Source organism: Gambusia affinis, linkage group LG02 (genome assembly GCF_019740435.1).
Source record: "Gambusia affinis linkage group LG02, SWU_Gaff_1.0, whole genome shotgun sequence".
NCBI lineage: Eukaryota > Metazoa > Chordata > Actinopteri > Cyprinodontiformes > Poeciliidae > Gambusia > Gambusia affinis.
Genome location: NC_057869.1, coordinates 11,254,800 through 11,281,784, shown reverse-complemented (window position 1 = coordinate 11,281,784; position 26,985 = coordinate 11,254,800). Strand labels below are relative to the sequence as shown.

At 36.2% G+C, this 26,985-nt stretch overlaps 1 protein-coding gene across 4 annotated transcripts in view; it reads right to left on the bottom strand.

The window, feature by feature from the left end:
- ush2a (Usher syndrome 2A (autosomal recessive, mild)) overlaps nucleotides 1-26,985 on the bottom strand; it is a 198,440-nt gene that overhangs the window by 72,840 nt on the left and 98,615 nt on the right. For all 4 annotated transcript variants that reach the window (XR_006368583.1, XM_044095875.1, XM_044095889.1 and 1 more), the window contains 12 exons: nucleotides 26,832-26,979; nucleotides 24,896-25,051; nucleotides 23,229-23,376; nucleotides 20,777-20,919; nucleotides 10,362-11,053; nucleotides 9,883-10,052; nucleotides 9,651-9,817; nucleotides 9,454-9,542; nucleotides 4,806-5,140; nucleotides 3,949-4,104; nucleotides 2,866-3,029; nucleotides 1,523-1,732 (listed from right to left, as the gene is read on the bottom strand). Coding sequence is in view for 3 of the 4 variants with exons in the window: in XM_044095875.1 (XP_043951810.1) it covers nucleotides 1,523-1,732; nucleotides 2,866-3,029; nucleotides 3,949-4,104; nucleotides 4,806-5,140; nucleotides 9,454-9,542; nucleotides 9,651-9,817; nucleotides 9,883-10,052; nucleotides 10,362-11,053; nucleotides 20,777-20,919; nucleotides 23,229-23,376; nucleotides 24,896-25,051; nucleotides 26,832-26,979 (2,578 nt within the window). In the remaining variant the exon portion in view is untranslated. The remainder of the gene's footprint in view (nucleotides 1-1,522; nucleotides 1,733-2,865; nucleotides 3,030-3,948; nucleotides 4,105-4,805; nucleotides 5,141-9,453; nucleotides 9,543-9,650; nucleotides 9,818-9,882; nucleotides 10,053-10,361; nucleotides 11,054-20,776; nucleotides 20,920-23,228; nucleotides 23,377-24,895; nucleotides 25,052-26,831; nucleotides 26,980-26,985) is intronic.

The window sequence follows — 26,985 nt, the reverse complement described above, 5'->3', positions numbered from 1 at the left end:
TTACTCTTATAAGTGCATGTCACTAATTTTTCTTTGTAAAATATTTTGAAAAACTTTCATCAGTTTGGTATTAATATTTTTTTGCAAGGAGCTGCACCTTATACTTCACCATTCAGTAACTTTAGAGAATGAATAACATTTTACTCTGAGGTGAAAAGAAGCTATTTTATGTGAAATGATGTTCAGAAATGAAGCTGTAAGGAAAGAAAAAAAAACAGAGAGAGGAGCTCAAATAAATGAGGTAAATGATCTGTGAGGGCCTGAAAAGAGTAATCGCACAGACTCTTGTATTATTTTAAGTAAAAATGGAGAAGACTATGAGAAGGTAACTCAATTCTTTTCCTGCCCTAAATTTCATTTACTGCAGAATGGCATTATCTGTGCAATGCTGATCGCTGAGCTTCCTTCTCTACACACCTGTATTTTTCTTGCCAATTAGCTCTGATGTTAGCATTGCCCTGTAGATTGCAGGCCACGTTAGGATGGTTGGTAGGGTTGAGCAACATTAGTTAAAATATATTAGGCCTCTTAGGTGTATGTGTGTGTGCACACTCATAGCTATAAAATAATGAAATTACCTCAGTAGCCCTCTCAGTTAAACGAGCCATGCTTTGCCTTTAGCACCTAATGATTTTCTAATGTTTTTAATGCACTTTTTATTATACGGCTCAGATTAGAGAGAAAGAAGGAGGCCTGTGACATATGATACACCTCGACAGGAAAGGAACTGGGAGGGGTGTAGAGAAAAAGCGATGTCTGTCCAGAGTCACTGAGAGGGAAGTGAAGACATAAATATAACGGTGCAGAAAGTGGCTCAAGATTTACGATTATATGGAGGCAAATGTAGCAGAGTGGGATAAGCAATTAAGAGAAACGAAAAGTACGCATAACCATTTAATACGTTTTGCAAGCTTTTTTGGAAAATATCAATATATCCAATAATTTATATATTTGATTCTTATTCAACTCAATATTATTTGTCAAAGTTCTTGATTTTACATCCCGAATAAGTCATTTTATAAACTTTATAAACAAAGTCATACATCTAAAACTGCAAAAATGGCTCAATTTGAGAGTAAAATATCTTTTATAAAGACTGAAGAGTTAATCAGAATCTTTTTTCATTATGAAAGAATTTCTGTGGTGCTGAAAAAGACATTTTCATCCAGTTTAAAATGTAGAATATGGTTTGCTTGTACAGATAGCATGAGTGCAGTTTGTGTGTGTTTGTCCATGGTGCCAACAAGCAATTTACAACACCTCGAATCAGCCTCTCACACACTTTGTATTGATTTCATGCCTCACTACATGATGTGTTTAACATCCCCTGTGAAACACAATGTAGCAGAGAAATGCATGTTAACCCGAACACCTCTCATGGATGTAATGATTCATTATTGTATGTACACAAATAAAATGTTGTGATTACACCAGCACCAGCGGATATTAATCATGTTAAAATAGAGGGTTGTTGAACTTTTTAAATCAGGCAATATTTCTTCATGCTCTTATTTTCTCCTACCTCCATCAGCAGTGGTGACATAAACCACTGATTTAGTTGTATTGTGTGCACCATTGAACACCTGTAGTGATATCAGGTATGTGGTGCTGGGCCAAAGGTCTCCTATTACAGTCGACGTGACATCAGGACCATAAGCCATCACTGGACCAGTCTCGGAAGATGTTACTGTGAGAAAAAATGATTCCACCTCTCCCTGCAGGTCTTGAAGAGCTGAAAGATAATAATAAAGTTGGGGGATCAGCTAAAAATTCCCTCTCACTGTTCTATGCCGTTCTCTATAATTTTCTTATAACATCTTACTGTGAAAGTGTTTGTATCAAAACACTAGACATAAAAGCAGAGTTAAATGAAGGACACCATAATTTTAGTTCAACAATTCACATGCAAGTTTCAATGCATCTTATGTTCCATGAGCACTTGCTAATTTAAGTTTATATTCAAACTGGGATTAAATCCAAACTTTTACTTTGGAAATTACTGCATATGTTTTTGACCTTCATTTGAATGGAAAAAACAACAAAAACTGGGCCGCCACAACTAATGTAAAACCAAATAATGATGCTGACAATAATAATTCATCAGTATGCATTTTTCAGGCAAACGCTTTATGAATAAATGTTTTTTTTTGTTTCCTAAACTTTTCACAAAAAAAGTGTGGAGCAGCACCTAACTCCAATCTTCAGAGGTTGTGTGTGTCTGCCTGTGTGTTGTGTGTTTTAATTGTGTTCATTTCCAGGTTAGTCGTCGCGTACCTAAAATTCACAACGCTTTGAATTTTTGAGCCTTCTATATTTAAGTGCACCAATAATAAATACCATAGTTAACTTATTTTTGTCATGCTGTAGTTCACAGAACCTGGAGACTGTTTTATATTTTACAGCATCTACGTTTTGACATTTATTGAGGCATCCAATAAAAAGCTAGATTGGCTCAAAATAGAATTGTTGTAATAATTATAGATTGGCCCATAATTTACAGCCAGATTATGTACCATTTGCTACCAACAAGCAGTGATTAAGCAACAAATCATGGAGTATGTATCATGCTGTTCAAGTTGACAAAGGAGTTCAAGATGATGTGTAAGCCAGAAAAAGTCTCTTTCACGTCTTTGTCATTACTTATGTCAACAGTTTTGTGTTACTGCTTAAACTTGATTCTATAAGTCTTACATAGGGAATAATGTTAAGTTCGTATATTGTGTCCAGCGATGTCCTTGCAAAACCTAAAGACAAACTTACTAATAAATCTGTGCTTTTGTTCGATCATTTAAGATGTGTTGATGAGCTGATGTGTAAAGGCATGTGTTTGAGGAAGTGCGTTATGAACAGAGAGGGTAATCTTACAAGGTTTATTCCAGTTGACTTGTACAGCTGTGTGATTGATAGCATGAGCAGACAAAGTAGGAGGCTTGAGGGGAACCCCTGCCATGGTCACTGCAGTAACAATATTTCCTGAAGAGTAACCCACGTCATTATGAACCACAAGCTGGTACTGGTAACCGGTGAATCTGTGAAGAGACAAAATGATTCTTTTGATTAATGCCCCAACTGTCACAATAAGTTTGTCTTCAAGTGAAGTTAGTCTTTCAGTTTGAATTCAGTTCAACTCAGTGAATTTATGTGAGGCTGATTCACAACAAATGTCGTCTCATGGCTTTTTACAGAAAAAAAATAAATAATCTGCATTAAGTGATTGACTTTGCAGCAGAACTCTCCCTTTCCTTCAGGAAAAACATGAGGCTGCAAACAGTTTAGTGGACTGAGTAATTAGCTTTGCAGCAATACCTCTTCATGAGCCTGCATGTGGCAACAGTGGGAATGAAAACTCCCCTTTAACAGGAATTAACCTATAGTAGAACCAGGGTCAGTACAAGTGGAAAAAAAATACAAAAAAGATTTTTAGGTTCTCACCGTTTTTAAAGCTTTGTCCATGTATTAACTAGTTTGTTTCTGAAAGCAACTGGTTGAACTGGATTATAATTAGGGGTTAAAGAGAAGTGAAGATGGATGAAGAGAAAAAAATACTTAATTTCATGTAAAATTAGTTGCAATTTTTTCCATCTTTAACTAAATAATAAAAACTTAAGTGAGATTTTACTTTTAAAAATTCCTTTTGTCCCCCTGTGCATGGGATGAGCTTACACAACTGCACGTTGGTCAGGTGATTTTGAAAAAGGTACCTAAGATACATAGAAGATCCAGAGCAGTTCACAAAGGATAAAAGAAAAAAAAACGCAACCAAGTGGTGGACTGAGATTAAGGGACACTGTGTGAAACAAAAACAATTTAATTCTTTGGGATATTTGCTTAATGTACCTTTGAGCGGTATTAAAAGATCGGCATCAGCAGTCACTCTCCGATCGGCTCTGCACACACTGTTTGTTGCAGCGCTGCCATTTGCTCTAGAGCTCATTCCAGTAATCTCACCTGCTTAGGCCTTTATCTTCATAGAACAATTTGGTGCCGGAGTAAACACGGAACCAGCGATGGAGATCTTCGGAGGGGGGTGGGGAAGTGGCTGCTAACGTGGGGACCATGGCGACGGCCAGGGGCTGGTGGGTTTTACGTCTGAGCAACTTGTATCTGAGGGGGAAGATTTGAATAAAAGAAAAACAAACACACACAGTTTGATGTTGAGGAATCCATCAACACACAAAGACTGTACACAGTGCGCCGTTCAGACATGCACACACTCAAACTTCCACACTGAATTTTAGCTGACTCTTATCACTCATTTCCTCCTCTTGTGTTGTTTTTCATCATCTCCATTCATTGCCTCTGCTGTATCTCATCCCTCCCAACGCCTCTCCAGTCGCTGTTTTTCTGCGGGTTTTGTGTTTTCCTCTCCCTACAGTGATGCTAATTTCTGCTGTAATCAGAAGAGAAGGGCTTAACGCCGCCTTTTAACCAACCCACTTAGACAAACATACAGAGCTGAGCAGCGCAGAACAGAGAGAGCGAGCGAGCCTCATGCATTTTAATCACCTGCTAAGAAAATGGACCTTTATTTTAGGCCTAATCGCAGGCAGAGTCAAACAGGACGTGAACAAAGTGGACCCGAATGTGCATTAGTGCTGTGCAAACACCGATTATGAATGAGCAACACTTAGCTCATTAGCAGGGTACTTTTGTTAGCGACTTGTTAATGTGTTTATTCCTTTTTTGCGTGGAGTTTTTCAGCAGCAACTGAACATCTCCAAAACGTGCCTTTCAAAATCCACATCATGATATCAGTAAATATGATATCAGTCTGTAAATTTAATTATTACAGACATAAATTTTACCTGATATTTGGTCCATTTGGCCGACTTGGTGGTTGCCAGGAAATTGCCAGAAAAGATTCACTGATGGGCACGACTGAAAGAGGTGCCAGGTCTTCAGGTGTTGTAGGTAATGTGGAGGCAGGAGATGGAAGACTTTCTGTGCATCCACCAACATACCCTCCACCATTTGAACATGCCAGCACAGTAATGCTGTAATTTGTGTACGGCACAAGGTCTGTTACAGTGACATTGAACTCCAAGGAATTGCTGGTGTTATAAAAGATCCGGGGTTCCGGGAGACGGATTTCATATCCACGAATCTCTCCATTGGGGATCAAAGGAGGCGACCATGTGACCTGAAACAAACATTTGAGAATTTTGAAATGTCAGCTTTTGTTAAAATATAACATGCAAATCCATTGGCAGGGAAAAAGTCATTAAATCTTTTCTACAGTGCCTTGAAAACTTGCAATGGAACACTTTTAGATATTGTCATAGTACAACCACAAACGTATATCTACTTTTTTGGGATTTTAAACAGCAGACATAAAGTATCACATAATTTTTAAGTGAAAGAAAAGGGAAATTGTTATTAAAAAGGATAGAATTCAGCAAATTGTGATGCTAATGTATATTCATCACCAAAGACAACACTTTTTAGAGGTTTTTTGAGACATGTCTTTCAGGTTTGCCCATTCATCATTGAATTTGGAAAATTTTTTAGTTTAATTTTAGTCTAATTTAGTGAAAACACCTTCTTTGATGTTATTGCGTTGTCTCCAACACAACCTGGGCAAACATCACAGTCACATTTGTAGTGTGTATGGATAACAACTATTTAAACTTCATCCCACCAGAGTACTGGATATCTGCAGCTCCTCTAGAGTTATCACAGAAAGCTGGGTTGGTTCTCTAATTTATGATGCTGTTTGTTTGCTGATGTTTTTTAATAAATGTGAGGCCTTCACAGAACAGTTGAATTTATACCTATAATAAATTACATACAGGTTAACTTTACTAATTAACCCCTAAATGCTTGGTTTTATTTAGGGGTACCCGAGTAAAAGATACTACAGATTTTTAGTTGTAAAAATTTTTTTTTAATATTGTAACTTTCCCTTTTCACATCAGTTTATAGTAAAACTGCAGGAAAATGTAATGAAGAACTTGAGGTTGTAACATCTAGAGTTTGATCATTTTAAAAATATTTTTGCAAAGCAAACAAATCCTCAATGTTTCCAATTGATTATTATTTAAATACTAATGCTTTTATTAAAAAAAAAAACATTCATTTGGTTTACATATTTATTCTTTACTAGTTATAACATATATAACCTCTATGTACGTATAATTAAGTGTAAGAAAATCTGTATATTGGATTCTGAATGCATCGTTTTGTCAGATTAAGGTGGAACCAGCAACCTTTGCAGTAGTGAAAACTCTATTAGGATGGTCACTGTGTGTCCTTAGTAGTCTTGTAGGAAAACATAACTTGACTTTGACTTAAGTAGAAGGTTTCTTTCATCACATTTAAACAGGGCACACACCAACAGGCACCCTCTCTCTCACACACAGGCACCAGGCTAAAATAATGAAAGCTGCTCGTAATGGAATTGCTGCATGCAAAAACAAAAGCTAAGTGCTGTGTCTGATTTGGAATCAGTTCAGTCTGTCAGCGTTTTAAAGATAGGACAAAGGTAAACGCTAGACATAAATGATAGAACACACATGCAACAGATGCTACTCACAAAAACAATCAGCTTTTTACACACTTAAAAGTATTTTTCACTGTGATAACTGGATTAATGCATTGATACTGAGATGAGTAGCAACAAAGTTTAGATATTATGCATACTCAGACACATACACACACTTAGGGAAACACACTGTCAAGAAATGACTTAGTAAACAGCTTATTAATACAAGTGCCGGTGATTAAGTGGTCAATGTCGATGAGAATATTATGAATGAATGTCAAGACTAATTATTTATCATGCAACCTTGATATTTTAACAAGTGACACCGAGAGGTGATACAGGAGACACGCACTCAGATGCATACACATGAGAAATACCTTCCCGACTACAGAAAAACATTCACACACTCAAAGGCGTACAAACACCATAACTGGGGAGGGTCATTTTGAGTTAGGTAGCTCATTTCCCAAAGTGCGTGTTGAGTGTGTTCTGTGGTGGAAGTCATTTACAGATTGAATAGCTTGATGTAATCTGGTGATGGTGAAGACACAAGAGACCCTGACATAGAGTACTGGGGCTGAGGCCAGTCCAGTGTGTGTGTGGTGGTGTGTGTGTGTGTGGGGGGGTGTGGGTGTGTGTGTGTGGCTATTTGCAAAAATGCAAGGCAGGAAAGAACTGACGAAGTTTGAACAGCTTTTGGGGAAATGTGTGTTGGTACATTTACAATTTTATTTAGAGAACAACAATTATAAATTGTAATATCAATTTGTGAAATTGTTAATATTTCCATCCAAAGCCAAACACCTCAAAGTTGGGATAAATTTTATTCCTTTGTTCTATTGAAACACTATGAAAACCAATGTATTTTTATAACAAAATCATTCATTTCAATATTGCAAACTTAATTAATTTAAATACTAACAATATTGTGAGAAAAGATTTAAACTACATTTAGAGATTAAATCATTATACATGTGCCATAAAATTAATTAATTATTTCTGGTGTACAATAAATAAGAGCACCCTAACGTCTCACTTTAAACGGCTAAATCATAGCTAAAGTTATTGTTTCATAACCTACCCTGCTTAAAATCTCTCTAAACTTTATCCCAGGCATGTCAGGTGTGTTCCTTGGTGTTCGTGATGCTGTCAGTTCATTAAAGTTTCTGAAATGGCTTAAATTACATGCATATGTCACAAAGATGGTGACTCCAGAGTGCAAATTTTATTTGAGTTGTATTTAAGGCCTAAAAGACTTCAAATTTGACTTAGACTTGTGGTTTGAGATTAGAGTTTTAAGGCCAATTCATACTCTCCAAAAACAGAGAAAATTGTGTTTTTACTCCAGGTGGAAAGAAGAAAAAATTGGAAAGGGCATTTTATATTCATACCTCACAAGAATTCTATGAATTCCTCATAAGTTTCTCCCACTGCAGGATTTGTATAAAATAATAGTCGTACAGGAAGCAAAAAACATTCCTAGCAAATGATGTCAAACACAAACTACAACTTACTGCCTTAAACCAGGGCTGCAAAAACAGAATAATGTAACTTTGTTCTGTTTTTGAAAAGTGTTTATAGACCTTTATCTAATTTAATAAGAAGTGTAAATGAGAATGTAAACTACATATCATGAGTGCTTTGACAGATGACAAGCTGCTCCGTGTATTTTACTTTGAAAGAATGCACTTGATTATTAGAATGGTTTAACAGCCTGGACTCTTAATCTGTTCCTATTAGCTCTAAATTCATAAAGTAGCACTACAGAATGTTTCTGATCATTACATTATAGGACTTTGGACTGCTTCAGCACAAAAACTTGAAGAAATGTGAAAGTATTCAAATGGTCCTTTTTGTTATCAATTTTAGCAAAGAAAAGATGTTTAATACTTTCAAAAATGTAAGATATGTAGCTCCTTTTGTTAGTAAAAATAATGTAAACACATGAAACTAGGTGGATACATTTCATACTTTTTACTTATCTTTTATGAGGATTTTGTTTAAATACTAAAAACCTGTACATTTGCAAGCTTTTTTTCACCATGTATAACTTTAATAGATAGTTCTAATTATACTTTTAGTTTTTCTAAATCTGTATAAGTCTAACTTTCATCTTTGCTGGTTTCAATGGACCTTTCCTTTATACCCTCAAAGTCTGTTTTTTAGGAGAGAAGAAGAAACCATGTATACATTATTTGTTAGGAAGATATTCAAAATCCTAAGATGTGTTGTCAAGGTCAGTTGATAACCAGGAAGCGGCTTCCTGCCTGCCCAATTAGCAACAACCAGGAAGGAACGCTTTTCTTCTCAGACCTGTGACCCCTAAAGCTGAGCTGCTGCAGCAATGACAGGGGCGGTTCTGAAAGGATGACAGGCATTAGCATTTTTCTGCAGTTAGCATTAGTGTAGGGCTGTGAGTGCAAGTGTGTGTACATCTTTTTGTGTGTGTGTGTGTGTGTGGATGCATGTAATATTGTTCCAGTAGCTTTCAAAGATAGGCCTTGATGAGAGATTAGCCACTGGTGGAAATCCACTCCCGTCACTCCTTCAAAATGGCCGACAGGAAGGAAGCTGCTACAGACAGGGTCACAGCCCCTCCCATTTCTGAAGGGGACCTTGAGTTGAACGCTCCTCTCTCTCATTAAATCCAAAAAGGGAAAGACAGAAGAATCTGTGTGACATTGCTTTGTCTTTTTTACTCAGTCAATCTCCAACAGTGACTGAGGAGATTCTCAATGAAGCTCTACTTTATTATTTCTTTGGTTTAAGTAAATATAAACACAGTAAAAGTTGCTAGATTACTCAGGGATATAAAACTACGGAATTCCTTGTGAGGTAAAACTGTTCTGTATCAGTGACTTTCTTACTGAAATAAAACTACAATCCAATGAATAGGTATGTTCATAAATACCTAGGTAAGAGGGTGTGTTGGCATTTAAAAAGAATAAGAAAGAAAGTAAGAAAATCCTCACTTGAAGCGACTCTGATCCAAGAACTTTTACTCCTGGGGGACTCAGTCCAGCTGGACGAGAAGGTCTGGTTTTGACACTGACCCAAGGCCCTGTATGTATAAAAATATACAGCTTAAAAACAGTGTTTCAAACATAAAGGAGGAGTAAATATGAAACATCTCAGACTGAAAACAATAACAAAGTTGTTAAAGTCTTACCTGTAGCCTTTCCAGCCTGATTGTGGAGCACAAGTCGATATTGGTAGGCCGTCCAAGGACTAAGAGCTGATGAGGAATCGAGGAACGAAAGAGGGGGAGGAACTGGCAGAAGGTGGCCTACTGTGGAGGCTTGCTTTGTTCCGGCAACTCTGCGCTCAATCTCCCAGCTACAGCAAACACAAAATTCAGAATCACACAAAATAATAAATAAAGCCAAGAGCCTGCTTCTTACCGTTCTAGTGGTCCATTGCTTCTTTCTGGGGCACCCCAGGACAAGAGAACAGATGTTGGCGTGTCAGAGTAAAGGTGAGGTGCAGGAACTCCTTCAGATGGAGCTGGGAGGGTCTGGAAGTACTGAGACTCCCCGGACAATGAGCAACCAACGATGGTGCATGCTTTCACCTGGATGATGGAAAATGGCTCTGTAATGTCACAGTGTTAAACTTTTTACATGATACTTTCTATCAGAAGTTAGTTAACAATTATCCTCAACTGTAGTTCTAGTTTTCTCTAATATTGGGACACAATATGTATGTGTAACATTATCAAGTCCAATAGTACATGATTATTCTACCACTATGAAAACATTTCAATATGTGTTACTGGAAAAATCAACATGAAAAAGGAAGACAAAAATGTTTATTACATCTTCAGCTATGTTTTGACTTTTAGATAGCACAGTGCTCTCTTCTATAGGAATCCCTTTAGTACCTGGAGGCTGAACATTTGGTAGGGATGCAGATGGAGGAAAGTGTAACTGGTGGTATTTCCAGGAACAGTGACAGACAGAGGAGTAGATCTGGATGTGTCGGATAAAAAACCGGAGAAGGTGAATGGGTCTTGTGTGATGAAATGATCAGGATTGAAGCTGCTCAAAGTAGAATTTGGGGCTGAAAGTGAGAGGTTTGTTTCTACACGGCTGATTTTGGGCTCAGTCGGTTTGAATAAGACAATATTGTGGTCACGACTTTCAGTGCTCTCACTAGATGAGTCCATTTGATTATTTTCAACAGTACCAGGCCTTGAGGTGGAGAAAATGACACTGTGTATACTTTTTTTAGTTGTGCTCAACTTGCTATCATAATCTGCAGAAAATGTAGAGTTGAGGCTTGAGCCTTTTGGTCTGCTAGGATCTGACAATGTCAGGAAGTTGAAATCTGAATGTTGACGAGTTCCATCAAAGTTGGCCAAGACACTTGGCTTAGAAGACAAATTTGAGGTGTAGGTCGATCTGGTGCTGGGGACTGCATCAGGGTCACGATCTGAAGAAGTGATGGAACCTGAGTACAGATATAGTGTATAATTTGTAATGATGCCATTTGTTTGCGCAGGAGGATCCCAGGTAATTAAAGCACTCCGCGACTGAAGTCCCATAATGGCCGGTGAGGCTACATGGCTTGGACCTGCAGAAAAAAATAAAATATTATTTTAAAAAAGCAAGAGAGAAAAGTGAAAAGCAGGTTTATTTCAAAAGAGTTTAAATATAAGATAGCAACATAAACAAAAAACACAAAAAGGTAAAGAGTCATATTGAAATCAATGTTCAAGAGATTACTATTAATATTCACATTTTGTCACTTTCTTTCGTGAAGGCAATAAAGAAGTGGGATTTAAAGTTTTTGGTAGTTACAATTCGAGGCTGGATTGACTAGACTACAAGAAATATTGTTAATCCACAATCAAGACAGCCACAAAAAAACCATCAAATTATTCAGGTTTTAGTGGCTGAAAAGATTTATTTATTTTTTTACAATATTAAGTTTAGCCAGTATGGCCAGCAATTTTCAATTACATGGAAGAATTGAAAATATAAAGAACATCAGGGTCTGGGAATAGCTAGAGCTGACAAAGTACTTGGTATTTTGGGTCTATGTTTTTGATTTGGCTCTACATGAATGGTAAAAAAATTAATTGACGACCCTGCTTAGTGAAACTATCTGCTCAGAATGATTTGAGGGACGAATCATGAACCAATGTTTCACATTAAAGAAAGGAGCTAAATCTGATTAAAACTTATTCTCACTGCTGCCAATATATATTTTGATCATTACAGCTACAATGTCAACTATAAAATGTATTTCAAGTTACTTTGATTTTATTACATAGACTTAAAGAGAATAAACCCCAGGTGATGGTGATAATCTCTGCTTAATGTGCATAATATTGTACTTATAGGCTTCTGCTCTCACAGTATATATTGTAACACTCCAAGTACAATAAGATGAGATCAGCTGATAATCTGGGTTATCTGTTCGTTGGTCCTTAAAAGACATGAAGCACGTAGTTTGACAGCTGTGGTTTTAAAAGCAGCAAACCTGGGGTGGTGCTGCTTTCGTTTCCACAATTAGCATAATTTGTCATTCTTGTAAGCATGCAGGAAAAAAATAGTAACCATCTTTAGGCCAGCTGACCAGCAATATCCAGAAGCAGCTTTATAGAACTAAAGAAAACTCTGGTCACTCAGTTTCTCTGGTTTTGTATTTCAACTGTAGGGCAAGAAATGTAGAAACCTTCGCTGCACGTTAACACCAGTAACCGTCCTATGCTGCTTATGCCATTTTCAGTGAGTGAGACTGTGGCTTGAAGTCTTCTAAGTTAAAAAGAAAATAATCCTTTTAGAAAGAGGCAGAGAAACCCATGGACAAAAAGTCACATGGCTATCACATGACTATGCCAGGGTAAAAATTAACATGAGACCAGGAAAGGAAATTTCTCTTCATGGAAACCTGTTTGAAGGTAATCCCACATCCTCCTCCTCCCCTGGCATTTACATCCCACTGTACTGCTCTATAATGGACATACACAGCGACACACACTATTCCTAACTCACACATTAACTCACATGCCCACACCCACAGAGATGCAGTATAGCAGTAATGGTGCTGTGTGAAGGGCAAGCAGATCAAGGTGACTGAGCGGACTGAGGGAGCATGCTGCGCCGCTAAGTGCTACCGCTAACCGCTAACGGCTTTCCCAGATGGTGATATGTGTGTGTGTTTGTGAGGGATAGGCAGAAAGGAATTGAGTGAAATGAGATTAGCAATTGTATAAGAGCATAAATTCATTTGAGATTAGGCATACGTGCATGGCAGACATGTCTATGTGCACGGCTGCATCTCTGCAACTGGACAGTAAATACTGTGCACTTTTGCTACATTATCAATTGATTCATGGCACCAAGTACCAACAGACTAAGGTACTAATAATGCCTTGAGATTTGAAGTTCCAAACACGCAACACTATTAATAACACATTAAGTCCCTGTTTTAATTCCACTTAAAAATAAACATGTGTAACTTGTATTTTGAATGCAGAAAATGTCAAGAAGGTAACTTTAATGTGTAATGTCAAGACACATGCTTCAAGCACTCACTAGAACCAACAGTAACAACAATTATACCACATAAAACATGCAAGAAACAAGACACATAATTTTAACAGGAACATTAAGAAGTTTAAAATTAAAACACGTTTAATTTTGTTATTTTCTGAGGTTAGATTTTGTGATAAAATGATCAGTTTGGTAGAACTGTGTTTGCTTACAAGTCATATATTAGCAATATTTCAGAAGCTTTACCATAACCACATCACACCTACACACACATGTAACATTTAAGATAAAACATTTTGTTTATTTCAGGCTCTCTTTCTTATACAATCATCCTTTGTCCTCCTCTTGCCACTTCTCCCATTTTATCCTGTTCTCTGTCTCCCATTTGCACTTTGTATCGGGTCTCTCTTTCTCCCTCTCTCTGGTCTCCAACTACATAAACAATGCAGGAAGCTGACCTTTTAGGTTAACAGGTTTTTATGCTAGCTCTACTCAGCACTCACACTGATTCAATTACCACCAAAGGTCCACTGAACCCAACGAATAACCAAGTAGCCCATCTCCCTTTCTCTGCATGTCCATGCCAGAGTGCTTCCCTGCATGCTTGCATATTGTTGTGGATGATCGAGTTCCTGACTGTACGTTGAATGTTTAATCAGACAATGCATTTATTTAGGAAAGTTTTTGTAGCATGGTCTAATTAAGATTCCTTACAGACATGCAAAAAACTGAGGAGACTAACAGAAAATCCTAAGCAATTTTAAAACATCATTGATTTAAGTCACCTTGATCCAGTTCCCATCCACCACTCAAAATGGCCCTCGTTTTTTGCCCCTATCCTTCCACTGTTCCCTCCCTCTCTCCTGCCTCCTCACCCTCTCCTTTCTCTCCAAGTGTTGAGTGTTATTTAGGCTTTACTGACGCGTGTAAAATTCTGCAATTTGAAGGGCTGTTAAGTTTTTCAATTGAAATGTTCATTTAAGATGCACTTGATGCTTTTTTTTTTTTGAAGGGGAGAAGCTAGGAGAGGTGGAGTGGAAGGTGGATGCTAATGCTTTACTGGTTTCTGGAAAGAAGGAAGCAAGTTTTGGATTGCATTAGATCCGTCTAATTTTTGGGACTTGCTATACTCTCCTTCTCACCTCCTTTGTTTTTTTTATCCATCATCCTATAATGCCCAAATGTCCCATACATTCTTAAGCTTTTTGAATCTCTCTAGTCTTCTTGCCTTCTTGTCTCCTTTTTCTACTCCTTTCCTCTCATCCATGCATCTACACCACCCACCTTTACTCCTCCTCTGTCTAGTAAACCCCTCCCCCCCAAAAAAAAATAAAAAAACACAGTAGCAGAAGGCTAAAACAGGATTGCTGGGCCGCCAAGCCTTAAATCACATTTATAAGGATTTGGTTAGCATAGTAATAACACAATCAACTGACAAGGGCTTGGAGAGGGGAGGAGGTGAGGGAGAATGTGTGAGTGTAGGTGTGTATTTGTAAGCGTATCTTCTCGTTCATTCTTGTGCACACATACATGTGTGTATTTAACAGTCTACGTATGTTCAGTGTGTATATCTATGCATGTCCATGTGAGAAAAAAGAAGAAGGGTATTATTTTTAGCCCCACACAGGGTCACAATCATGTGTGTGTGTTTTGTGTGTGAGGGGGTGACTGGGCTTTTGAAGGTGATTCAAGGCTCCTAGGAGTCATAATGAGAACAAATGCTGAGCTTTACTGTTATCAAGATACTTACAACAAGGTGTCAAAACGTGACAAGTAATACGGGAGGAATTTACATTGCATTTCATATCTTTACTTTGCTGCAGATTATTTAAAGTCACTGCGGCTTTAGGATTCTCTGAAGAGGCGGTCAGAAAGAGGATGAGGTATGACCAAGGTCATAAGCTGGCATATCCCGACTATATGAGCCTCACATGAGCCTTTAAGTAACTACCACTACCTTAATAGTTAAAAATGTCAATGAATCAACTTCCTTAATATCCTTCACAGGCACTAATGATTTAGGATGATCTATTTAATTCAATATGTACAACCTTTTGACCTAAACAAAGCGCAGAAAGAAGAAAAAAGCAAGGTGTGGCTTTTAGAACTAAAACAAGGAAGTGGTTTGTTTTTCCTAGATTATCTACATAAGTGGTGACCAACATTACCTGATTACCTTGTGAATGCAAAGATGCTTAGTCAGAAAAATTATATATCCAAAAAGCACTCATCTTGTTAATCATTTTAAGAGATCCATTAGCACCCATTTCTAAAAATGTGTAATGTTTTAGAAATTTATGGATGTAGAATTTCAAACTCTACATCATCTCCTAAAATTTTAAAGTGTTCTTTCATCAGATTATTTACTCCTAATTGATCTTAATGTTACAAAGTCCTTTGTTAAAGTTTATAGTTCTGTCATAAAGAGATAAGTTTCACATTAAACAGCATGGCCTCTATGCACACTCAATGCACAAGACTCCACTTCTGAAGAAAAAACATGTTGAAGGTTGTTCAAAGTTTGCTGCATGTCATAAAAAGGCTTTTCTACCAAGTATATTACAACATTGACATTAGAATAAGCAATAATTTTTACTTTCAGTTCTTATTTTCTCAGTTATTTATTATTTAAATTTTAAAGCTACACTTGTTCTACTTAAACTAGATGGTAAGTGTTACTACCACATATTACCTACTAACACTTATCTAGTGTTAAGTGTTATTACTCCTTAAGTCAACTTTTAAATTTAGACACCATTTATCTACTACACTTAAATACAAAACTTTACTCAATTCAGTCTATTTTAAACATAATTTTTGTGTTTATTCAGTAAAGAGGTAAATGTATCCAAATGATCTGATTTCTCATTATTGTCCTAACAACATTTGTGGGTCCCATTAGAACTTTTAATAAATAGAATATGTGTTCCAATTAACACCATTTATCAGTATTGAAAGTAACTTTTGAAAACACCAATCTAAGCAAATATTTAGAAACATACTTTTCACTTTTGGATTAACATTTGTTTTTTATCCGTCTGTGCTTAATTATTGTTTAAAATGCGTTCCACTTTATGAATTGAATTAATGAACTTTTCAATAATATGTACATATTTATTTAAGTGTAGTTAAATATCTATAAATAAGCCTCAAATAATAATAACAATAAAGTATTATATTATATGGCAAATAATACAAAAAAGAGATGGTAAGGTTTTAAAGGTGAGATAAGACTATGCGGTTGAAAACAACAGGAAATAACCCCTGAGATAGAGTCTAATACAGCTTAAGGTTCTAAAGGCAATATAGATAGTTTGTGAAATAAGGAGGAAGGATTTTAGAAAGACACAGAAGAGGAAGATTAAAAAAGAGGAGAATGCAAGCGGACAATATACTCAACCAATCATGTTTTTTTTCTCCACAGCCTCAGATGAAGGTAAAGCACCTATGACCACTTTAAAAAAGTTCTGAAATCCAGGTCAACCAACAAATAAAATTGTCATTATCATCAGCTTAAACCTACAATTCATAAAAACAGAGAGAAATGTACTTTATGTTTTAAGCCCAAGCAAAAGAGATGAGCGCAAACAACTCAATGGCAATCACAGCCTCCAATGAGCTGCAACAAGAAGGGTTATGCTCATCAACCTTTGCCTACTTACACTGAACTATCCCTTTAAGGACCAGACAGATAAAATCACCTACAACATTAGACAAAGGAAAAAAAATGATATGATGCAGTCACAAATGAAAATCATGATGCACTTTCCTGGTGTGCTTTTCTTGATGTTGCTTAAGTGATCTCTGCTCATTTGTGATATTTAAAATGTGTTAAACAGAAAAGACAAATACATGATGCCATCATCATAAAAAAGTACTTGTTTCTGAAGCAATTTTTTTAAAGAATCCCTGAAAATATTAGGAGTGGTGAGTATGTTTTAATTCAAATATTTAAACATATACTAATTACATTCACACTTCTTTAAATGGGTAAAAATTTAGGGTTATGATTTTTAAATACATTATACCTCTGGGAATAACTGACTAAAATACAAAGAAAAAAGACAGGGGAATGTTTTATTAATGTAGTCAGTAATTAATTAAATAACATGAATTCTTTGTGCTCTGCCGTTACCTCTAACCTCGTCTCTGTAGCTTCACCTGTACTGCTCCTCTATCTCACCATGCTACGGTTTAGTTTGGGTGATGAGGGATTATTCTTTCATGTTTTTAATGTTATTTAATGTTCTTACACACACATACACTCACACGTTCACTTTCTAAGACAGCTTTGCTGGGATCATTTTGTTCAAGTGGTGCTTTATTCTTACTCTTTATTCATATTCTTCGTAGCACTCTGAAATACGCACCTCTCTTCCAGTGCGTGCACAGGCGCACATTTACACACACAGACACACACTCTTAGATCACTTAGCTGGTGTGAACATGGGAGTAGACAGAGGAAAGGGAGCTGTCCAACACGGCTAGAGTTTATGTTCACAGGAGCCGTCTGTCTGTTCTGCAGCGACAGGAATTCATAGGGACCAAATTACATTAAAAAGATGGATATAAAACTTTAATGGAATGATAAAAAGGAAGGAAGGAGCATGGGTCTCTCTCTCTCCCTCTGTTCTGTCATTAGTCCACTCTTTTCTTCTTTTCCTCTTTCTTCTTCTGTTCCTCATATTACCCCATTTCATCTAGATTTTTCTCTTTATTTTTTAACCCTATTTCTTATTTTACATCTTTTACTTTTGTAAAAAGTAACAAAACTTTCTAGTGAAACAGATAAAAAAGTACAAAAAAGTGGAGAAAATAAGAGACATACCGGTAGTAGGATTGCTCAAACAGATTTTTTAGCTAGTATGACATAAAATTGCAGATATTTCTCAGATAAAACAAAGAGTGTGCAAATTTGAAAGTTAAAATTTAAACCTTTAAAAAAAAAAAAAAAGTCATTATGTTAAACAATTACTTTTATTAGCTACCTGTTTTGAGACTAAAAAGAACTTTACTGCATTTTTAAAAATAAATGCATTAGGATAATTTGCTAAGGACCATACAATATCAAACAACTATTCTGATTGGAAAACAACTTACCCGTTGATAAATTTTGCAAAATAATTTCTTTTTTCAGTCTGTATGAGAATCATCATACCATACAGAATCTGTTTTTGAAGAGATTACTTGTTTGCCTTCTTCTCATTCATACTGATCTACCACCGTTTAAATTATTTTACATGGCAAAGTCTGGCTACAACCAAGACATTTTTTCTTGAGGCATTTTAAAATGTTGCCCTTTTTCTTTATCCAAATAACCAGAGCTTTCATAAATCTTAATGTAATATTGTTAACATTCTGTGAGGACTGCTGAGAACTGATACATTTAGTATCGTAGTTCTGTACTTCCAGTGGCAAAGTTATTCATAATAAGTAGATATTGTAACTATCTGACACAATTAATCCAAGCAGCTTCACTATTCCTTGAACGGTTATATTTTTGTGCCTGCACATGGGAGATTTAGCATTGCAGAAAAGCCACCAGACATTCCTGTCTAAGTCTGACAGGCAGCGTGGCTGATATTATGACCCTGGCTCAAGTAGTGGCATGTTTAAGTATCTGATAGGTACTCCATATGCTTGAGAGTTAGTGTGAATATAGATGTGTTTGTTGGTCTGTTAATGTGCATTCATATCTGTGTTTGCTGGAGGGAAATTAATTCTGCACAACTGAATGACAGAAGGACAGAACTGTAATTTAATGCATCCTAAATGCTTACAATTGTGTGTGTGAGTGGGAGTGTGCATGCAATGCAATGTAAGAAGATGCACTAGTGCTCATGTAAATGTGTAGCTACATGCAAAAACATGCAAGTGCTTTGTATGCACTTTTGTGTGTGGGTATGCACCTATAAATGGATGCAAAACTCAGCTGCTTAATGATAATGCATGTGATAATATCATGGTGCTAATTAATTTATAACTTTGCACTGAGGAGGCTGTTCCAGTGGCTAATATGATTCTATTACAGCAATTAGCCCACAATGACACTGGCTAGGTCACTCACACACAGAGACACACCTTACCGTAAGCAAATCTAACCATGTCAGTGTGTTTCACCCAATCCAGCCTTTGCCCAGGTTTCTAAAACCTCCTCTCCTTTTATGTTTTCTTCCTGCAGTCACAACCTCAGATTAACTTAAGGAAAGCTAGATACAACCTTGGACTGTTTTATTATTAGTAAACTGGCCACATGCTCTAATTTGTCAGACTTTGTGCTTATTCTACTATGTTAAGTTTCCTGCATTTAGAGTTCAAGTCTTTAAGGGGTCCACAATTAGTTTTAATACTGTAGGCTATTCCGTTTTGAACAATTTAAATAAAATATTGACACACAGATGGAGTGTGTTGAAATGGAGGACAATGCTGAAACAATAAGGGAAAATGAAAATGAGGAGGGCCAAACACATAAAGAGGAGAGAATATGTCAAAAAGGTTGTATTTTGCAGCTAGTGTTTAGAAATGCCAACCCAGAAAGAGAGTATATGCTGCAAAAGCTCCAGTTTCTGCCTCAAGTTGTTTGCGATAAGTACTGGGATCAAAACATTTTCTTAAAATGTTCTTTATGGTCACTTTAAAATATCAATTCATTATCTTCCTATTTCTGTGATGATTTCCTGTGGCTATGGCTAATATAACAAACAATAGAACGTAAGCCAATCATATTTGTTAATTTCAACAAATATCTCATGTATGGAAGTTTTGAGGCAGTTTACCTCAATCGAGACGTTTTGTAGATCGAGAGTTAAGGTCCCTGACCTTGACTTATTTTGTTTTGTTTATAGGTTTGTGTTCACTGTTAAGATGTAATATTTTTGAAGTACGTCTGAGTTTTTATATATTATGTTTCATTAACATCTTTAAGAAAAACATGTTGCGAATCCCTTTAAGTTCTGAATTTTTCATTTGCATTTTCCTGTTTTATTTTGTTTAGTTTGGTCCTTTCTGTTCTGTGCGGTCTTTACTTCCTGTTTTCTATGTCCCCTGTTTCGGATTTTCCCCATCTTGTTTGTCTGTATATTTTAGTTCTTTCTCAAACTTTTGTTCCCCATATCACCTCTCCTCAGTAAATTTTCACCTATAGTTGATTTAGTCTCAGCTGGTTTTATTTTGTTGCATGTTTTCAGTTCTTGTGTTTATGTATTTTATACTTATTTCAGTCTCAGGTTTTCTCATTTCATGGTTTTCAGGTTTTCTCATTGACTTTGTTTAAGTAACTATATTTATCAAATCACTGTATTTTTGCATTAATCTCTGCCTCCCGTCCGCATGAATTTCAGTCCTACAAAAGGCTAAACTCACCGTGCTTTGAACAAATGTTTGTTTCCCAGTAGTTTTGGTCATGAGAATCAGCAGGTATATCAATATCACTTGAATTTAAATGGGACTGTGGCTAAACTAACTGGGCGAGCTGTAAACCAGTTGCTGAGTTTACTTCTAAATTTGACAAGACCTATGTTATGTGTAGCGCATTAAACATTAAACAAAAGCTATTTCTAACAACCACAGTCTTAAGATGACCCAAATAAGAACACCAATACAGCATGTTTTTCTTCAATACATACTCTATTATGCTTACCATCATACAACAAATTTTGTTTTTCTGATTTTTATAACACTTGTTTTTGCATAGTCTCATAGCACTTCAGCTGTAACTGTAACTGCATTCATCTTTGAAAAATAATTGCACAAAGTTTTACACTTACACATCATCAGTACGTGTATCAGTACTTACGGTCTTCTGCTGTGCGTAGCGTTGCCCAAGGCCCCACTGTCTGCCCATGAATATGTGAAACCACCACTCTGAACAGGTAGTTTGTGAAAGGTGACAAACCCTCTACATAATAGGAGTGAGTGTCTGTTGCATTTTCCAAAAGCCTAAAAGCAAACAGACACAAACAACACATTTACTAATATGCAATATAGATCTTCTTAAAGTGAAATTATGTTAAACAAGTACGATTTTTAACATTTTTGATTTTAACAAGCAAAACAACATAAACAATAATATTATTCCTTAATTTTTGCTTTAACATTAGCATGATATGCCCAATAAAATTTAATGCTCTAACTGGGCTGCACTAGAGGCCTGATGAAGCATATTGGTTAAAATCAAGCCAACCGATTAACAATAGTTAAGAGCATGTCTCATTGGATCCCAAATTACAAAACAGACTTTAGAACAGCGTGATTTATGCTTCACTTTTTAAAATCTTATTAGTGAAATCGAGCACAAGGTTAGGGATGGGATTCTTATTTCTCTAGCACAATTTTGTTTAATACCTTCTAAATTGTTTATGTTATGTGCAAAATTTTAAATCATGTTATATTTTATTTTACAAGAGACTGCATATCTGATCCCACATAGTACAGTTACACAAAAGAATGTGTGACAAAGTAAAAGAAAACTGTCATAAATGAGACACCGTTGACCATTTACCATCAGATGGATGAAAGGAATGAATGAATGAATGAATGAATAAATCAGGTAACAATGAGATTTCCATAGCAGAAGAGGAGGAGGAGGGCATGACTGTCTGATATATAATACATGTAGCTAGTCATTTATTTATTACCACAGAATGAGAGCCTCCTCTTCTTGGATTAAATTGCAATTTGTTGTCAGGAAGCATGTAATGAATACATATCAGATTCACACCTTCTCTCTCTTTATTCTGTCCCAATTTCTTGACCTCACTCTTCCCCTTGCAATTTCTTTCTTTTTTTGTCTCTTGGTTCTCCTTGTTGTTCTATTAGTCTGTTATATTGATGTGTCATACTCTGCTACCAAAAAGATGTATAATATACCTATTTTTGTGTCCATGCATATGTATATACTTAAATTTTAGAAAGAATTATGTGGCCTACATTTCAAAGTGTCTTGTGTGTTGCCTGTAACTTAGAGTAGGAGACCATGTTCAACAGAAAATACTCAATTACTAGAAAACCAATAATGTTATTTACAATTACCAGCCATTTTGGTCAAATTGCTTGTGGACTTTGTGAGCTAATTAGCCAATCATGTAGCAGTAATTTGAATCATTTAGGCAGCTAGATGTGATGTGTTCAAACAAAGAATCATAATGGGAACAAAAGGGGGTTTAGGTGACCGGAAATGTGACATCAGCTAATTCAGTGAAATTTTGCATTTTATTGTGGATTCCATTTTGTTTATTAAATGCCGTGATATATCGTGGATATCATATATGAATCCATCATGAAACAAAGATCAATTTATCTCAATCTAGTTTCTTGAACAAAGTCATTGTACTTGGTAACACTTTATTTGACGGGTTGTGAATAAGACTGTCATGACACTGTCATAAACATGACATTACACTTGTCATGAACATGAATATTTATGACTGTTGTAATAAGATGTCATTCGGTAAATCATGACACTTTTAATACAAAGTTGACATTCAAAATGTCTTTATGACAACTTGACATTAACCAACAAATCATGATCTGACATAAATTTGTTATAAAAGTATTACTGATTAAACTTTAGCTTTAATAGCATAAAGCTACATAATTTTTAAAGTGACGATGTCAGGAGAGTCTTATTCACAACCTGCCAAATAAAGTGTTACCTTGTACTCTAACACCCTCCAAAGGCAACAGATATTTAGTTATAGAGCAATTTGGGGATGGGATATGGCGGAATAAAAAACGATATTATGAAATTGCAATTGACATATTGGCAGCAAGTGTGTGATGATATCTGACCAACATGAACCAAACTCTCCTAAGGCATGTTTCCTACAATTTGTTCAATCAATTTTCTGAAAAGCTAATGCTGTTTTGGAGGCAAAAGGCAATTAAATCCAATAGAAGCAATCTAGCCCCATTAAAGTGGCGAGTGAGAACATATACTGAGTTTTAGCTTATATTGTTTAACTCATAAAATACTGACACAAATTCACGTAAAAGCACCACATGGCCAAAGTGGTATGAACATACCTAATGCCTGTCGATGCATATTTAACACATATTGAGAGTCACATTTTTAGCACTTTCCCTGCATGTGGTGGACAGAGACACCCATAATTATGCTTAATTAAATCAATTAATTAATTTTAACTGGATAGTAAAATTAAGAAATTAATAACTTCCCTCCTAAGTTTAAAGTATGTGTCCATATTTGTTTACTCAGTCACCTGTTTCAGAATTTCAGGTTCTGTTACCTTATGATTGAGCTCTGCGGAGACGTTCTCATGTGCAAGCTGTACAGGAGTGGGCCAGGCGCGTTGGAGTTGACAGGTGCAGACCATGACACGTTTAGACTGGTGTTGGTTGCACTGACTAAAGTCAGAGGTGACAATCCATCTGGGGCTAAAAAACAGTTTTTGGAAGGTGAAAGAGAATTTATGTTGACCAACACAACAACAGCAAAAAAGTAAGAATAAGAAAAGATCAGTAATTAAGACAACCATAGTTTGATCACTGCTGACTGTGTGATATGAGGGCTCTTTGATGCAGAAAGTGACCCTCCAATCAAATATAACTCTTCTGCTGCAACAGGACTGATTGCTGAAGACGTCTTACTGCGAAAGTCCGATTGCAAAGACGGATCACACATGAACACAAAAAATGTGGAAAAACACAACTGTAGCGGACCAGCATAAATGGTACTTTTAATGCAAACGAAACTACAAAAAAAGCAGAGAAAATACCAAGGGCCACCAATTACAAAAGCATTATTTAAAAACTACCTAAGAGAGAAAAAACTGAAAAAAAAGAGTTGATTTTACATTTAGACATACAACATTTTTGTTTATTTTCTCTTTTTTAGAAATTGGACTTCAGATTTAATTTGTACTTAAGCTGATGCTGAACTTGTAGATAAAGGATTACTGCTGCTTTGCAAGCGTAATCTTTTTAAATGTACTGTATCTTTGTTCAGGTTGTTTTTATTAACATGTTTTCACAGCAGAAGAAGTATTTGATATTTCTAATATACTCCATTTGGTACTCTGCCTTTTCAAGAGAGATCCACGTGCAGATGAAGGTTCGTTCCTTCAACGTCCACCTTTAATTCATTAAGAGTTGTGTTTCTTGCCTTCTCACTTACATACACACACAAATCTGCACATATAACACAAAAATTTCACACACACACCCATTCACACACACCCATTCACACACACACACACGCAGTTGAGCCTGTGTCTTTCTCATGCTGTGTTAGCAGGTACAATATCAGAGGTGTCACTAATCGTTTTAAACTATGCACTTTTATGTTCACTTCTTTCTCTCTGCTCTCCTCCTACTCTGCTCTTCTGTCTCTTGCTCGGCTATCTTCTCTCTGTTCTTTCGTGAAACAAGGACGCATCAAGACAGTTTGCCTTAAAGAAGTCTAAAGAGATGCCAGAGGCACAGAGGTAAAAAGAGAGATGGAAAGAGAGGAAACGTCTTGTATTTAAAATTTATACTTTCTTATGCCTTTGTTTTGAACTTGAACAGCAGAACTTTCCTAAGCCTGTCTTTTGTTGTTTCCTGACTAAAACACAGGAGGAGAACAGGGTGAATTCAGTGCTTTTAGCAGAATAGCTAACTTCATATTTACAGATTAGAGAGCTTTTCTTAGAATACACTTCTGAATAAACATTTGTAAATCTGTACACTCTTTGTGCAATCTGTGTCATCCTGCATGCATTTTCTAACAGTTTTCTATAGCACCTCTTTGTCAAATTTTATCCTTTTTAGCATTTGATATAATACAAATTGCAAACAATCAGAGTGAATTTATTACTGAAATCGAACAATGGACATAAGAAAATCTTCAAAGATTTGCATTAAATTTCCATTCACTCTGTTTGGTAATGTGCTGAGGTTCCCAGACAGTGCGTACCTGCTGGGGGTGTTGTGACAATGAGTGGCAGGCTTTCAACACACCCCTGTGTGTTACATCCTCTGATCCAGAAACTGTAGTTTGTGTAAGGCTGTAGGTCAGACACAGACAACCAAATGCCCGCTGCTGATCCTCCATCTAACACACCATGACCATCTAACGGATGACAAACACAGAAACAGAGACCTCTGTATATAATGGGAAGAAAAACAGCAATATCGTGCATTTGCTATTTTAAATATATGTGTTTTTTCTTCTAAATGGAGACCCATAACATAAAGCATTACACAATTTAATGACAAACTGGGAAAATAACACAATCACTGAGACTCATTTTACTAAATTAAAAGTAAAAGAAAACTCTGTGAATCTCTTCAAAATACCTGAGTAGAAACACATACTTAATCATTCAGGTCTATATAAACCAGTGGAGGAAGTTTATTTCAAAGAGGGTTTGATCAACTAAAACAAGGCAGTGCTCTTCTCCTTCTGCACACTTTTATCCTTTGTCCACTCACTTATTTTGCTTCTTCACTGATCAATACACTGTCTGTGTGTCAAATGTAAAACCTATTTACGACTTGACTCTATGTTCTTTGAAATCTTTCAACTTCAACTCAAGTTATATTTTGCCACAGTCCAGCTTTTTTGTTTATCTACATGAATTTTGTTATTTCCAACACTTCATGCTCTAAATGAAATCATCGCTTCTTTTCTTATATCATGCAAATATTTGTGGTGATATAATGATTGAAATTTGTCTTTGTTGCTTTTACCAGCTTTACATTCCTAGATTGTCGCTGACCTAAAGTCACAGCCTATATAAAAAAACTTCAAAATATTTTCCGATACTAGTCTGGTTTGATTACTTCTTCTTACACCGTCCTATTTCGTGCCTGACTTTCTAAGTTTCCTTTGTTTGTTGGGAGTGTCTGCAGGCATTTGTGTGTTCAGCTCAGTCCATCTCGATGCATATTGTTCTGCTCCGCTCTTCTTTGAAAGCTGTGACAAAAACACTGAGTGCTTTTGAAACTGGCAATAACATTACTGTGCTCCCAGGCAATCAGCAAGTACTGTAGTCCCATATATCTACAGAGAAACAGCATCTGTCAGTTGTTGCTTTTCGTAAGGGTCACATACAGCACCTCACCAAAGTATTCAAATACCTTTGAACTTGTTCACATATTATGTTTTAACAACAAAACTCAGTGTATATATTTTTAAATGATATATCAACATGAAGTAGCACACAAATGTGTAAAAAAATCATGAACAATTGAATAAAAAAAAATCTAATAAAACCTGAAAAGTGTGGTGAGCATTTTATATTCTGTCCCCAGATAATTAGTAGATTGTCCCTTTTTGTAATTTACACTCAGTATGAATGTAGCCATTCTGCGAAGGCTTCAGAGGTTCATTACCGCTCTGGGATAAAGTTATATAGAACCATAAAGCAGGATTAGATCATAAAACAACACCTCAAGCACTGAAAATCTGCACTGCACAATAGATCATTTGGAGATAAAATAAGGCACAATTGCAAATCTACCAAGAGACGACAATCTCCCTAAACTGAAAATCTAAAAAAGAATAGTATTAATGATAGAAGTAGTCAAGAGGCCCATGGTAACTCTGGAGGAGCTGCTGACAGTGCAACAACTCAGGAACGAGACAAAGTTTAGGCATACACTTTTAGTAATCTGGTAATCTATTGATTATTCTGACAACCAATTGAGTAATTGAATAAAAAAAATGATCATGTGAAATATTGGTAAATACTGAAATAGCAGCATAATTAATATCAGAGATCAATATATGCCCAAATTTTGGTAATTGTATTTATTTTAACATTAACATTAGATTTCATTTAATTTGTTTGTGAAAATATAAAATATACCCAGAATGAAGAGAGATACTGTTAGCTTTCAGGTGTCACCTTTGCTTTTGTAGTAAAGTGTGTAGCGGAGGTTTCCATTTGCTCGAGGAGGAGCAGTCCAGCGGGCTCTGAGAGATCTTGAGCTTTGATTGGTCAACTCCAGCAGCATAGGGCCTTCTGGAGCCATCTCTAATGTATGCGACTCCACCTCATT